The sequence below is a fragment of the Mustela nivalis genome (assembly GCF_964662115.1).
Source record: "Mustela nivalis genome assembly, chromosome: 1".
In the NCBI taxonomy this organism is placed as follows: domain Eukaryota; kingdom Metazoa; phylum Chordata; class Mammalia; order Carnivora; family Mustelidae; genus Mustela; species Mustela nivalis.
In genome coordinates this window covers 130,060,669-130,076,166 of record NC_139020.1, presented here as the reverse complement: position 1 = coordinate 130,076,166, position 15,498 = coordinate 130,060,669, and the positions used below count along the sequence as shown (strand labels likewise).

Below are 15,498 nucleotides of genomic sequence, written 5' to 3'. Positions count from 1 at the left end.
GATAGTGAATGCTCACAGAACAGTTCCCATTGTTGGTGTAATGTTATCTGCTATAATGAACAAGCACCAGCATTGTGGTGACTTCATCTAATCAAAATTTATTTTATGCTCACCTGCCAGTCCAGTGTGCCTGGTTGGGGGCAGCTCACCTCCATGTTGGCATTCAGGGATGCCAGTGCCTTCCATGTGTGCCTCCACCGTCCTCTAAGGTTTGAGTCCTCTGCACTCAGGCAGAACCATTTGTAAGCACGGTCACAGTCTTGTGCCCCCAGCTCTTTACACTCCAGGGGGCTGGGAAGTACAGCCACCTCTCAGGGACAGCTCTGGCCTCTGGAAGGAGGAGCCTGCATCTGGGGGAGTGCGAGCCTTCTCTGCACAGCCCCAACTCTGAGGAGGTCCTAGATGTAAAGTCAGTGGTGGGGAGTTAGAAGCCGAGTGAGCCTGCTAGCCAGGGTAGGGCCAGGTTGGAGGGAAACTTCCCTGCTCTACCAAGGCAGCAGTGAGAGAAGCAGGTGGGGCAGGAAGCATCTGCATGGAGAGCCATCCCTCAAGGACAGGGGAAGTTGGCCAACAAGAGGGCACCTTCTCACAGGGCTGTGTGCAAGATCCCTTTTGAACTCTGACTCCAGTTCTGTATGCTCTGTGTGGCCTGGGTCAAGTGACAGTCCAAGAGTTCTTTTCTCCTCTATAAAATGAGGATAGTGCTGCTTCAAAGATTAAAAGCAGTGGTGCATGGAAGTGCAAGGTTGTCCTTGTTTCATGATGAGGATTTTGCTAAACCAGGGTCTACAAGTATGTAGCACAGGTGCCATGCCTTCCTCTGATCTCAGGGAGGCCAACACTATTAAGTCATAACCCTCTTTCCTCAGAGTCCTTCTTAACACAGTGTTACAGGAAATCTCTACTGATCAGTTCCCATTAGCAGATAGGTTGAAAACTCTTTGGCCTCCAGAGGCTAGACCTTGGGCTTATTCATTTTTATATCCATTATCTATATTCATTTCTATATCCATAGCAATACATCCATTGCTATATCCATAGCAAGGACTTGGCACATAGGAAGTGTCTGACAAATGGAGCAGAATGTGTTCCAGGGCTCTCTTGGAGGTGTTTACTTGTTGAGATGGTACGGAAGACTCTGTTCAAGACTGTTGCCCCAGGTAGAAAGCCAGTCTCCCTTCTCTTCCCTTTGATGGGAAAGACATTGGACTCAATTCTGAATGCAGTAGGAACAAGTGGGGGTTTATAGCCAAGGAGCTATTTGGGGGGAGGGCGTGGGTGGATAGAAAATTCCTAAGAGGAAACATCAGGGCTAGGGGGATTCTTGCTAAACCCAGTTAAGATCATTCTTGCTGAAGGGAGGCCAGGGTGCTAAGATATCAAGGGTAAGGGGGATTGAGGAACTTGATCATGTATCAAGGGTGAGGATTCATTCTCAGTGGACTTTGCTGGATTCTTGCTAAAACTGAACTCTTTAAGGACAGACACAGAAACCCAAGTTCAAGGCCTTGTTAAGAACCTGAACAGGGGTGCCTCGGTGGCTCAGTGGGTCAAGCCTCTGCCTTCAGCTCGGGTCATGATCTCAGGGTCCTGGAATTGAGCCCCGCATCGGGCTCTCTGCTCGGTGGGGAGCCTGCTTCCCCCCCCCCTCTGCCTGCCTTTCTGCCTTCTTGTGATCTCTCTCTCTCCTCTCTCTCTCTCTCTCTCTGTTAAATAAATAAATAAAATCTTTAAAAAAAAAAAAAAAAAGAACAAAGTTTGGATAAGGAGAGAGTCTTTGTCCATGGAAAGGTAGAACCCATATCGTCCAGTGTACTTCTCTGCCCATCCAGGTTTGGGGATGGGACAGCAGACTTGAGCTACCCTGGGGCTGGTGGGATCCTAGGCTGTGCCTTTAAACATTCAGGAGTTTTTGCCTCACACAGGGGACTCTGGGTCCTTGGGGAGGATGCTGAATTATCCAGGCTTCAGGATCTCTCTGTGCAGCAGGGGTGAGAGACACAGGGCAGTGGGGGAGACACACAGAGGACTCTGCTCTGGTCCAAGACAGTGGGGAACAGGCATGTGGCAGCAGGGGGACAAGAACTTCTGGATCAGCGCCCAGGGAGGCGGCATTCCAGAAGTGGACTTCTGGCCTGGTTGATAAATACCAGAGCTGCAATTAAGACAAAATACTGTGAATATGACACCTGCTGACAGCTGCAGGAAGGCCCCGGAAACCTTTTTTATGAATTGGATTTTGCAGGCCATTCTGCTGGGGTAAGCTGGTGCCTGGGCCAAGGAACCAGAGGGAACTCGGCAGGCCGGCTGCCTAGAGGGCACGGGATGGCTCACTGGGGGAGAAGGGGAAAGAATGATCTTCCATTCCTGTCCAGGGCCCTGTGAAGGACCATTTAAGTCTCAGAAATCATAGCCTTTCAGAGACTGCTTGGCAAGGGCTTAGAGCTCATCCGGGCCAATTGCTCTCATTTTATATTTGGGGGAACCAAGGCCCAGAGGGGAAATGAATTGTCTAAGGTCACACAGCAAGTTACTAGACTCACTAGGGTTGGAGGCCAGGATTCCAAATCCTAGGCTGGCATGCTTGGCTGCAGACCAGTTTATAGTAGTCAAGCATACATCTAGGCATTTGATTCTAGGAGATTCAGCTCTTAGTGCTTGGAGAGACAGAGACAGAGAATGAGACAGAGTCAGAGACATAAAGACAAAGAATGAGATGGAGTCAGAGACATAGAGAGAAAGAATGAGACAGCAAAGAGAGTTGTAGGAGGAGAGCAACATGGAAGAGACAGAAAGAGACATTCATGGGCCTGCGTCGTCAGGTTCAAAATAGAGATTCGAACAGCAGCGTACTGGACACGACCTCAAGGACCACCTAGGCCAGTCTCCTTCATTTTTACAATAATCAAAGTGCAGCTGAGTGGTTTACATGTGTAAACCATTTTAGGAACAGTTTGACATTGAATGGAATGCCTTTGATTCTAAAAAGTGGCAAAACTTCCATCTCCAAGGGTTTTTGAATGGGATTTGAAAAATGAAGCCCTGTGGGAATATGACCCAGCACAGGGACATTTGGGTATATGTGGTGCCACTGCTTTTTCCACAACAGTCTGGGATTTAGGACTGAGCACTCCATGCCCTCCATGCTTTCTCTGATGTCTTAGGCTCTGTGTTTCTGAGAACAGAGGGAAATGCTCTAGAACAGAGCCTAAATCCTCTCCTCCCTTACTCTTTTCATCTTGGTACCAACAAATCTTCTCTGCTTTCAGAGTTCAGCTCACTTCTTCCAGGAAGCTTTCTCTGATTTTTACTTATATCCCTCCTCCAATTGGTACCCATCACTTCCTGCTCTAAATCCTTCCAGACATCCCCAGCCCTCTCTGTTAGCCACTTCTCTTTTTAATTTTTAATGCAAAGTAGTTATCTCTGAAAATGTTAATTAAAGAGCCCCTATTCTATTCCAGGAACTCTGAAATCCTTAGCTCTCATCCTCACAATAAACTACCAAGGTGGGTTTTGCTTTACCCATTTTACAGATAAGAAGACTGATGGGCACCTAGGTGTCTCAGTCATTTAGGCATCTGCCTTCTGCTCAGGTCATGATCCTGGGGTCCTGGGATTGAGTCCCATGTCAGGGTCCCTGCTCAATGGGGAGCCTTATTCTCCATCTGCCTCTGTCCCTTCCCCTTGCTCCCAACCTGTGCTCTCTCTCCCTCATTCTCTCTCTCAAATAAATAAATAAAATTAAAAAAGAAAAGAAAAAGAAAATTGAGGCTGAGAGAGAGTGAAAAACTTCCTCAAGGTTATGGACCTAGTAAGTGGCAGCCTGGAGTTACCCAGGGGCCTATATTCTTTCCATGACACGGAATGACAGGAACCACCTAGTGGTTGAGTCTTGCATATATTTGGCATTCAATGTGTGCTTCTGAATGAATGAAACAGTAAAGGAATGAATGCACACAAGGAATAGCCTTTCTTCAGAAGGCTATAGCTCAGGGGCTTGCCACCTACAGCCTGCAGGCCAAATCCAGCCGGCTTCCTGTTTTTGTAAGTACAAATTTAGTAGACACAACCACATTCCTTTATTGTGTTTGGTTGCTTTCATATATAAAAGTAGAGTTATGTTGTATCAGAGACCATGCAGCCCACAGAGCCTAAAATATTTGTTACCTGGCCCTTTCCAGAAAAAGTCTTTTGACTCCTGCAGAAGCTCAGATTTTTACTAGAATTGTGTGTGTGTGTGTGTGTGTGTGTGCGCACGCGCGCGCGTATGCATGCGCGCACATGCTTGTGCACTGGGTATGTCTATAAAGTTACCAGACAGATTCCACATGTATCTGGTACATGCCACTTCATTATTTTACACACCGGCTTCATCTAAAAAGGTGTGCTTCACCAGCCCTTTTGAAATGATATATATATAGATATACACATATAAATATATATTGATTATATATTAACTAGAATCATATTATTTATATATTTATATATTAATTATACATTTAAAATAATTATGTCATTAATATAATAATATATTTATGTATATAATAAAATATATATCATGTATATGAAATACAAATTTCAAATATATGTATTTGAAATTTGTATAATTTTAAAAGTTAAGTTTAGCTTGCTGGCAGCACCTTGGCACAGACATGATGCGAGCCAAGACCCTGATATCAGAGGTCTTCCCTGAAGTAGAGGAGGGCAAATTCCCCCAGAGCAGTCGCAGTGGGGGTGGACTTTGAGGCTTGCCAGAACAGTATTGACAGGAGCAGTTTCTGGCTAAATGAAAAGCAGCCTTTTAGACGGGTGACACTCCCATTTCCTCTTGGCTGGCAGGGGTGATCAGGATTCTGGGCTCCCAACCTCACCTCCTTCCCTGGGATAGGGGCACTCTTCCTCCCCCTAGGGGCCCCCCTCCCCCACACCACCAGTGCACTCTCTTGTGAAGCCAGAGCCCTGCCTACCTGTTCCTGCTCCCGGGAGCCGAGCCGTGGACTGGCCTCTGGACCCCTGGCATCTGGGCCAGAAGCAACACCAAAGCAGGGATTGGCTGATTCCCACCCCAAATGCCCAGCTGGGAGTGCTCGGAGGCGTGACAAATTTCAGCCTGTCGCCAGCGTGTGTTCCCTGGCCAGTCCCTCCTTGGGCCTTGCCCACAATGACCGGTCTATCACTCAGCCTCACTCACCTGCTCACCGTCTCAGGACTGCTCCTTTCCTCAGCTTACTGCTCGGGTGAGTTGTGTGTGTGTGTGTGTGTGTGTGTGTGTGTGTGTGTGTGTGTTGTATGCCTGCATATGTGATGTGTGCGTGGTTTTAGAAAAAAGGCTTGAGAAGCAGGTTTGTTCTGGGTGCTTTTAGCCTTCTTAAAGTCTTAAACTTCTCGACCACTGCTAGAATTGCTCATAAAGGGGTTTGATGGTGGAGTTGGTGGGGACCTTGATATACACACTCATGTGTGTACATGTGTGTGTGCCCCTCTTGTGACCTTAACCTTGAGGCTGCAGCTGCTGCTTCTTTGGCTTTGAAGTAACATCACATACTGTGGTCTGGGCCAGCCACGGTATTGGGTGGCTGAAACATTGTCCATTATTCTCCAGGCTGATGGCTTGGGTCATGTGGTTACTGCTCCAGAGACAGTCACCACCAAACTGCCAGATCATCTCCTCTGCAGGCTGTGCCTTCACCTGCTCCCCGTGCCCACACAGGGCCCACTTGCAAGAGGGCAAATGCTTACCATGGTCTTTCAGAGACATTCAAGTACCTTCAACTTTTAGCATCAGAATTTGCATTTCAAGGTGTGTGGGATATGGGAGTGGGGGTTGGAGGAAACGCTTGGTAGGGTGTAGCCTTCTCTGGAATCAGTGAGTCAGGAAAAACTTCGGGCAAACTAAAGCCAGTTATCTTGAGAACTTCACTGCAGCGGAGACATCCGGTTCATGGTCAGGACACTCGGTGCCACTTGGAGCACGTGCTCTTCATCTCTTCTCTCTTCTCATCCTTCTGGTGCAAGTTCCAACAAGGAGGGAAAGGCCCCAGAGTGGGAGGAGGTAGAAGGAAGAAGTTGGGGACAAAGTGCAGAATAGTTAGCAGACGGCTGCACCTAGAATTTTCCTACCCCACAAAGGCAAGAGGCTTCTCGACACACATTTGCTTGATTGGGCAGGGTGTGGGCAATGCAAAAATGGGAGGCAGAAACAGAAAGGCTGTCTCTTATACTCTATGGGGGTGCTGGTCTCGTGAGTGGGAGGTGCAGGCAGACAGAGTGGTGATCCTGGTGTCGTGTGCACGAAAACAGAATGTGGAGATGGTTTGGGCCAAACTCCTTGGGGTGTAGGTAAGGAACCTGTGTCTCAGAAATGAGTCGTAACTGGTCAGAGGGTCACTTGTCCCCAGACTCATACTCTTTGATCCAAGTTCCTGTATTTCCAGGAGTTTTAAGTCCAAGTGAACTACACTTTCCAAGTGCCCCAGAGTCAAGTGGGTATTGAGGCAAAGGGCAAAGGTGGCATCTACAATGGTCCACAAAACAGAAATGAAAACAAAAATCCAACATTCACCACAGGTCTGCATTAAACCCAGCCTTATTTTTCCCCAGGAATGGGTGCTGCAGCGGTCACATACAGTATGACTTCAGCGTCTTTAAGTGAGGGCAAGTGGTCCTGAAATTCCTCGGGAGTTGGCATTTCCAAGGCAGCTGCCTGGGCCTGAGCCACGCGGCACACCCAGGCTCCTGCTGGCCCCGTGTTCATGCATATGTGGTTGTTTCCATTACCACAGAGCCCGCTGGGGCTTTTCCAAGCTGGACCCTGGGCTTAGACATGATTCCATGGAGGCAGCCTAGTCCTGAGTGAGACCTGCAGGCCACTCGGATGGCACCAAAATAGACATGTGAAGTCCTGGCTTAGTTGACAGGAGCTGTTCCCGAACACATCCACCTGATGGAAATACTCTGAGCTGGAATGAGCCGTAAATAAACTAGACTGTGCTAAAAACAAACATCTCCAGGGAGTTGGGGGGGGGTGGGCAGAAATAGATGCTCTTCACCTGCTGAAAGTGAAGTCAAGGTCAAGGGGGAAAGGGCGAGGAGGGATGGGGAGAGGTGACCAGTGCAGATGCCTCGGCGGGAAAAGCAATGGATAACTTGCATTCACCGAAGAGTTCTCCAGTTTCCAGGAAGAAAGAAGAGAATGGCTTTAAATGATTCAGGGCCTCTCATCCATGGAAGACCACAGAGAATGTGGGGTAAAGGGAGGCCATATATGGTCTGGAAAGATGAATGGTGCACATTAGCCATGTGAATGCCAGCCTTTCAGGTGCTCCTGGCGGGCAGAGGCTTTGCAGAGAACCACAGCCTCAGACCTTAGCTGTCTGCTGAGGCCAAAGAGCAGCGAAGGAGAAAGTGCCGCTGGGGGCCGTTGAGAGCGTTCTGGCCACCTTCACCACCCGTCCAGGGATGCGCAATGGAAGCTGCCTATCCCAGCTTACTCAACACGCCAGGAAAGACACTTAAAGGAATTTGAAGAGGGGTGTGATTGACATTGACGTCAAGTTTTATAACAATGTAGCTGTTGTATTTTTCCCCCTAAGAGAGAGAAAGCAGCCCGTGACAGTTAGCACCGATCTGCCGCTCACCACTAGGCCATGGTGTTTTGTTGAATGAAAGTCGTTTCATAGAACAGCATCAGACAAAGGTCAGTCTGGGGCGGTGATGACCCAAGTTAAAAACAAGGCCACTGTGTCACCGTATCAGACCACCTTCCAACCAGAAAAATGGCCAGCCATCCTTTCGTCCTTGCTAATATGAGTGAGTACTGCTGCTTTACTACCCACAGCTTCGGTCTCCCTGTGCTCTTTTTTTCTGGGTAAGAATCAAGGTAGTCACATACTAACTCTCGCTTCCCAGCTGCATCCAGTCCAGAGCGAAGGCAGACTTGGCTTCCTCGAGAGTCACTCCCAGCATCACCTAGTGAATGCCCAACTCCCAGGACAAATCCTTTCTAACACCTTCTTAGGAGATGTCGCACAGTCCCCTGGGGTGCGTCCTCCCTCAAATGAGTCAGTAGGGCCAATTTTGTGCAACTACACATGTCCTCCTGATGGTGTTGGGTTGGAAGCCCTCGATACTATATATTTCAAGTAGTTGTTATGGGAGCCCCTTGCCTTCTTCCAAGCTCCTGACTTGTATTTCCACCCACATGTGGAAGAGTGTGGAGATCAAGAGGAAGAACCCTAGAAACAGGCTGCCGGTTGTATGACCTTGGGCAAGTTGCTTCACCTCCTAGCCTCAGTCAACTGATCTGTAAAGTGGGGATGTTGACAATAGCATTAACTCTCAGGGTTGCTGTGAATTTGCACTGAAGTAAGTATGTGAAGCACTTACTTCATTGGTGCCTAAGCAAGCATGTAATAAGTATTTGGGTTTTTGAAAAGTTATTATTATGAATTCAGCAAGCATTTGTGGAATACCTAGTGTATGTCAGGTACTGTGCTAGAACCTGGGGATTAAAAACTGGCTCCCATCCTCTCAGAAAGCACTGTAGTGAGGGAGAGACAAGGAACTGTTTCATTCCACAGGTAAGAGTGAACATGGGGGTAAACCCAGAGAAAAACATGGCAGAACTCTCAACCTTGGCCTGGGAAGTCAAGGAAAGCTTCCTGGTGGAGGCAGCACCTGACAGTTCTTGATGAATGAGTAAGAGTCTCCAGGATTAGGCTAGGTCTGGGTGCAGGGGATGAGTGGGATATGAGCAGAAGGGCCTTGGCAGACATTCCAGCTCCACAGGCCTTGCTGTTTGCGGGTCAGGAGCACCAGTCAGGTGTCTTTCTGCACCCCCCCCCCCACCTCCCCACCCACCACAGCCTGGTCCAGGCCTGGCAAAGCATGTGCTTCAATGAACAAATGTCTAACACCAAATCTGACAGCTTTCCCCACAAACCAGTGCCTCCTCTGACGTTTCCATCTCCTACTCTGATCACTGTGGTCCCAGGTCCCTGCAACCTCGAAACCATCCTTGACTCTCCCTCCTCTTGTGCTTCTGTGACACACTGCCCCACCTTCTGTGTCTTCCTCCTCAGTAATGTTTGCATCCGTCCCTTCCTTTTTGTCCTCACTGCTTCCCTGGCCCGGCCACGCTACCCCCACCTCTGGCTGTTGCAAGACTGTATTGATTGTTTAAATTGCGTGTGTTTGTTATATTTTTTTATGAATTTCATTTCAGGACAATGAAAGGGTCTTCACCAACTATTTCTTACAAAGGAGGCACTGGGGTAGGGAGGGCCGAGGGCCACTGGCACAGGCTCGTGGAATGCTCCTCCCCTGGGGAGTGAGTGTGGGGAATGCGCATGGAGCAGCCATTCCTCAGGAGCACCCACTAGCTGCCTGATGTCCATAGCCAGGTCCTGGAGCCCAGGATGAAAACAGGAGGCAAGCATGGGCCCCAAAGAGACAAGAATGAAACTGGGTTCAGGCTGAGAGAAATGTGGTAAAGTGACCTGCCTGTTTCTGTGAGACCAGAGGTTCGATGAAGGGGTAGAGGTGAGGGTACCATCATGAGACCCAGACTGAGAACTGTAAGGTGACAGCTGGTGGCAATTATGGGCATTACTGCTGTGGATATTCTAGTACATGTGTTTCAGTGAACATATACCCACTTATCTGTTGGTAAATACCTAGGAGTGACATTGCTGGGCTGTTGGGGATACCTGTATCCAGAAGACAATACCAAGCAGTTTTCTAAGGAGGTTGAACCAACTTACACTCCCCTTGGCCAATGTATGAGTTCTGTTTGTTCCACGGTCTTGCCAACATTTCTTATTTTCTGTCATTTTCAGTTTAGCCATTCTGGTGGGGTATGTAGTAGCTACCAGCCTGATGTTCGGCAGCTGTGGACTGGATAAGTAGATGGTGGTGTAGTCACACGGTGGAACTCTAGTCCGCATCAACAGCCACAAGCAGCAAACGAATGACCCCCGCAAACACTATGTTGAGTAAAAGAAACCAAACACAGGAGTTCATATTGTCTGATTCCCTTTATAAAAAGTTCCAGAGTAGACACAGTGACTCCCTGGGGTTAGAAGTCAGGATGCTGAAGAGGGAGGAGTGCAGAGATCAGGCAGGAGCTGATGGGGCTTGTGGATGCTGGTGAGTGATTGTATGTTTTGATCTGGGGATGTGTTTCAGCTGTGTTCCTTTGCAGGTGTCTGTTGGGCTGTAAACTCATAGCCGGCATCCTTTCTGTAAGGTATACTTCAACATTGAGCATACACTAGCATTGAACAAGGGCAAGACCCCACGTTCCATAAAGCTCTCAGGGTCCAGGGCCCTCCTTTCATCTCCTCACACCCATGTATTGAGTCACTAGACTGTAAACTCTTTAGTCCCCACGTGACACCAACTGTGTGTGTCTAGAGTCAAATAGATGTTTTAAGTCAGGGCTCCGGGTCTCTTATAATCAACAGCACCTCGAGCCCTGGCAGCCGGCTCCCTGACCAATTCCCTCTGAGCCCACTGTCGAGATAATTACCAATCACTTCCTTCTCCTTAGCTGTTAGAAGTGCATCAAAGTCTGAACTTTGCCTTCCTTTTCACATCTACAAAATGACAAGTCCGTCCCTGAAGAGGGAGAAACAGGCTTCTAATGGTCACAGGGTCCATACCATCTGCTTGTTTATTAACCACCCCCATTCAGCGAAGGCTGGGGAGGGTTCCATCAAGTAGCAAACAGAAGGTGTGCTCACAGCTAGCGGGTTAGAAATCGGATTAAAAAATCTGGCGTGCCACCTGGATCTCTCCAGGGTCCCGTGGGCATGACAGAGGCCCCAGCAGTGCCCCCACACTAATGAGCAGCAGTTTTCTCTGCACAGCTCTTCCCGGCCTGGATCAGAAGAAGCGTGGTGGCCACAGAGCATGCTGCCTCCTGACGCCCCCTCCTCCACCACTCTTCCCACCACCTTTCTTCAGAGGGGGCCGAAGTCTGGTGAGTACCGTAGGACTCACAAGGAAACAGAAATGCAGGCTCCCTAGTGCCCACTGCACAGCCCCTCCTGTCCCCCCACTAGAGGTGAGCGACCTCCAGAGAATTCTTGAGGGATCCAACCCTTCACTCTCACGCAGTAGGCTGACCCCTAGGATGGGCATTTTGCAGTTTCTGGTGTGTGTCCCTTCTCCCACTGTCTTAAATAAGTTATGGAGGGAGATTCTTCTCAGTGGGAAATTGGATTTGGCACAGTGTCCTGTCTTCCTGAGACCAATGAGGTAAATTTAGAACTTTTGAGGCTTCTTTCAGCTGCTCAGATACAGAATTTCTCCTCAGCCATACTGAGGTGTGAGAGGGAACAGAATTTGGGAAGAGGGAAAGAGCAGGATTTGGGAAGCTGAGCTAGAAGACAATGGGCCAGGATATCCTAAGGACTTGGGATTCTCAGATTTTTCCAGAAATTCTAAGATCTGTACTGCCCAGTGCAGAAGCCACTAGCCATATGTGACTTAAACACTTTTAATGCAGTTCGTTCCAGTTGGAATGTGCTGTCCATATATAATACACACTGAATTTTGAAGACTTAGTATGAAAAAAGAATGTGAAATGACTCAGTAATTTTTAAATATCGAATGTATGTTGAAATGATAATATTTGGGGCATACTGGGTTAAATATATTATTGAAATTAATTTCACTTCTTTCTTTTTACCTTTCTTTACGTGGCTACAAGAAACTTTAAAACTATATATGTGGCTTGCACTGGTGGCTTGCCTTATATTTCTGTCAGACAGTGCTGTCCTAGACATTGGATAAGGGCCCCTGAAAATGAGCTTCCTAACTCCATCCAAAGTGGCTATTTTATCTATATAATCCATTCAAGCCAGGTATGTCTCAAGAGAGAACAGGAACTTGGGGCCCAGAAGGTCTTCTTGGGACACCCTTTGGGGTGTCAGGGAACCACCAGCCTTAAGGACTGGACTGGGGAGCAGGTCTGTGTCCAGGGTGGTCACCCTTCTTCTGTCCCCCAAGTCTGACCTATCACCATGTGTTGCTTTGCATGGAAGCTTCTCTCCCCAGACATGAAGAATCTTATCCTGGAACTGGAGACTATGCCGTCCTCATGCGCACAAGGATCGCTCGGCTCCCCTGGGCCGCCTGGCCCCCAGGTTGGTGCATTCCACCAGATCCTTTCCTGCTGTCTTCTGTTCAGAGCAGGGAAGCCCGCTGGAAAGAGTCTCTTGGCACTGCCCCTTTTAAAGTGATATGGGCACTGTTTTGCCTTCTCTCTCTCTCTTTTAGAAGATTTTATTTATTTATTTATTTATTTGTCAGAGAGAGAGAGAGAGAGCACAAGCAGGGGGAGTGGCAGGCAGAGGGAGAAAAAAGCTCACTGCTCAGCAGGACCCTGGGAACATGACCTGCGGCGAAGGCAGACGCCTAACCGACTGAGCCACCCAGACACCCTTGTTTTTCCTTCTCTAGCTCCCCTCCAGCTCCAGGGCCATGTGGATAGCACACTGGCTTTTCCTCTCTGGGTGTATTCTGGCCTCACAGCCTCGATCTCCTCCTTTCTGCAATGGGGATAACAATTATCCCTGCAGTACTAGATTTTGGTGGTGGTGAGGGTCCAAGTGAGCGGCCGCCTACATGGATGCGATGGTTACTGTAATTACCATCAAACACTTGGTTATCCCTTCTGTGACCATTGACCCTTGCCAGTAGCCTGAGAAGTGCCTGCGTTTGGTGTGGGAAAGTGGAGGTGATGGGGAACCCATTACCCTGAGCTTCATTTGGCGCCCAGATTTGACAGCCAGGCAGCCCACCGCTCCCCACTGAAGCTAAAGGAAGTGTGAGGAACAGGCACAATGTTAGAAAGGATTTTCTAGGCAAACAGGAGTACCCTCCAGAGACCCTGTCTCACAGACTCTGGCTCTTCTGACCTACCTGGGAGCAGGCGTCCATCAAGAAGGAACACCCCCGGCTGGGGCTTACAGCCTGCCATGGGATGGGGAAAGAGGGTCCAAGCAGCAGTCAGTTGCCCAGGTGCCTTCTGAATTCTGTCACCCCTTCCTGCATCACCCCTTCCTTCCTTCCTGTGGCTTCCCATCATGGGACACTAAGCACCAAACTCCTCACCCTGGGTCCCAGAGCCTCCCGCCCCCCCGGGCGACCCTGCCTGTATCTCTTGCATCAGCTCAGACCACCAACATTGCCCAACTGACGTGCATCTCCTGGGTCCTGATGCATGTCGAGCTCGTTCCAGCCTTAGCGACTTTGTGCTTGTGGCCCTGGCTGTGTGGAATGTTCTTCCTTATTTTTACCTTAGAGACACCTTCCTCAACCACCCAGTCTGGAGTAGACTTCCCCATCCCTGTCCGTCCCGATGGCTTGTTGCAATTCTCTGCATCATTTTCTCATCTTGATATAGTGTTCTTATTGGTTTTGTTATTGTCCTTGGCCTCTTTGGTTTTCCCTTTGTAAAATACAAGCTCTCTGGCAAGGACTGACCAACTGTGGCCTACAGGTCTGGTAGCCGTCTGTTTTTTTAATCAAAGTTGTACCGTCTCGGGGTGCCTTTGTGCCGCCAGGGCAGAGGTAAGTGGTTGTGACAGAGATACCGTATCTGAGGCAGAGTCTATGAAATTTGCTATCTGCCTCTTAACAGAGACAGCTGGCCCATCCCTGGTCTTGAGAGCAAGGACATCACCTGTCTTGTTCACACGTTGTACCCAACTCACACCAGGGCACAGGTTGTCGTAAGCTTACCATAAACATTTGTCAAATGCAACATAAACAGGACTTTGGACCCAGTATTGGCCAGAGGCTGCCACAGAGGGGCTGGGAAGTTTGCAGAAAGGCAGGACGGGCCCCCTGAGAGGCATCTCTTCCGTAGGTCTCCATCTTCTTCCTCCAGCAAACTCCACCTCTCTCAGTGAGTGAGGACCACAGGGGATGGGAACGAAAGGGAGATTCTTTGCTCACTTCACACCAGGAGCTCTCCAGCCCTGCTTGCACATCTGGCCCGCGCAATCCCTTTGGGTCCTGCGGAGAATGTGCTGCCCAGCTGGGGCGGCGGGGGCTGGATTTGTAGCCCCCTCTGTTGCCTTAGAACACAGCATAAAATGCTATTCCCAAGTAAAGTGAGATCTGTGGACCAGATGCATTGGCATCATCTGGGAGCTTCACACGCACACACCCCCTTCATGCACACACCCCTACTATCAGAATCTGCATTTTAACAAGACCCCCTATTGAATTTTCTGCACATCACAGCTTGAGAGGCTCTGAGCTAGAGCACAATGGCCTGATAATAAGAAATGAGGGAATGGAAGAGTATTCACTCATCCTGCCTGGCAAGGGCATGGTCCTGGGGCCCTCTGTCACCCTGGGCTCCCGGGCTTTGGAGGAGCAGGGAACCTCTGCCCCGCTGAGCCACACTTTCTGGAAACACTGGTGCCCCCCACCAGGCTTTGATCCTTGAGGATTTGTATACCCTGCACCTTGCACTATCCACCCAGGCTAGCCCACACAGCTCTGAAGTAAAGGGGTGCAGCACCTAGGGCCAGATGGGGGGGCCGGTGCAGTCCTCAGTGGGTCCCTGGGTTGGGGGGCTGGGGAGGGAGGGTGGTGAGATCACCCTCCCAGGAAGCCATCTTTCCACACAAGGATGCCCAGACCAGGAGGAGTGGGGAGAGAGAGAAGGAGGGAGGAGGGAAAGGTTGAAAGAAGTGGTGAGATGGGGGAGGGGAGGGAGAGAAGGGGAAGAGTAAGAAAGGAAAGGAAATAGCTCTCCCTTCTTCCCTCCTTTCCCCCAGACAGGAGAATAAATCAAGATGGTGGTTCCCAAACTTATCTATTCATTTGAATCCCCTGGGAACCTCAAAAATCCCTGATGTCTGTGCCCCTCTCCTTGCAATTGTGATGGAATTGATCTGGGCTGTGCCCTGGCCTTTGGGATTTTCAAAAGATCCTCAGGGAGTCTCATGTGATAGGTGTGGGAGCTGCTGAAGGGGCTGTTTGGTATTTGCACAAGTCTCATAGGAATCAGATTTCAAACAGGCTTTGCGCTAGGCGTGTCCACCTGTAGATCTTGGGGATGAAGTAGTGACTGGCTGGGAGTTGATGGATGTCCTCTCTGCTCTACTAGGGAATTTGGAAAGCAGTTAGCCAGCTGAGCATTTCATAGACCGTGTGAGCACAAAGGAGCTGCATTCTGGCTGGGAGTGTGCCAAGCTTAGTGTAGTGGGTGCTAGAACCCCTGAGCTGGAATCAGCCGCACTCCTGTGGCTGGGCAGTGGGACAAAAATGCACCATCGCCCACGTTCTTAACATCTCAAGGAAGGCTTTCGCTGCACCTGGTGCCCAGAGAGCCAGCACAGGAATCTCTAAGTTGGCTGCTCCTGTGTGCAAAGCAGAATGTAGCCCTTATCAGGGCCCCAGGGAAAGCTGGTCAAAGCAGCTAAAAAGATAAGAGAGGCGGTGAAGCCTCGTGCTTTCAGCAAACAGCATTTC

The 15,498-nt window shown here is 49.4% G+C and overlaps 1 protein-coding gene across 6 annotated transcripts in view; it reads left to right on the top strand.

Moving 5' to 3' along the window:
• Positions 1-15,498, top strand: part of COLQ (collagen like tail subunit of asymmetric acetylcholinesterase) — a 56,086-nt gene that overhangs the window by 14,876 nt on the left and 25,712 nt on the right. For 4 of the 6 annotated variants that reach the window (XM_082684671.1, XM_082684672.1, XM_082684669.1 and 1 more), the window contains exons 2-3: positions 10,872-10,984; positions 12,051-12,152. In XM_082684671.1, the coding sequence (XP_082540797.1) occupies positions 10,872-10,984; positions 12,051-12,152 (215 nt within the window). Of the gene's footprint in view, positions 1-5,134; positions 5,241-10,871; positions 10,985-12,050; positions 12,153-15,498 lie in introns of those variants that run through there. The other 2 variants (XM_082684673.1, XM_082684670.1) reach the window with 1 other exon arrangement.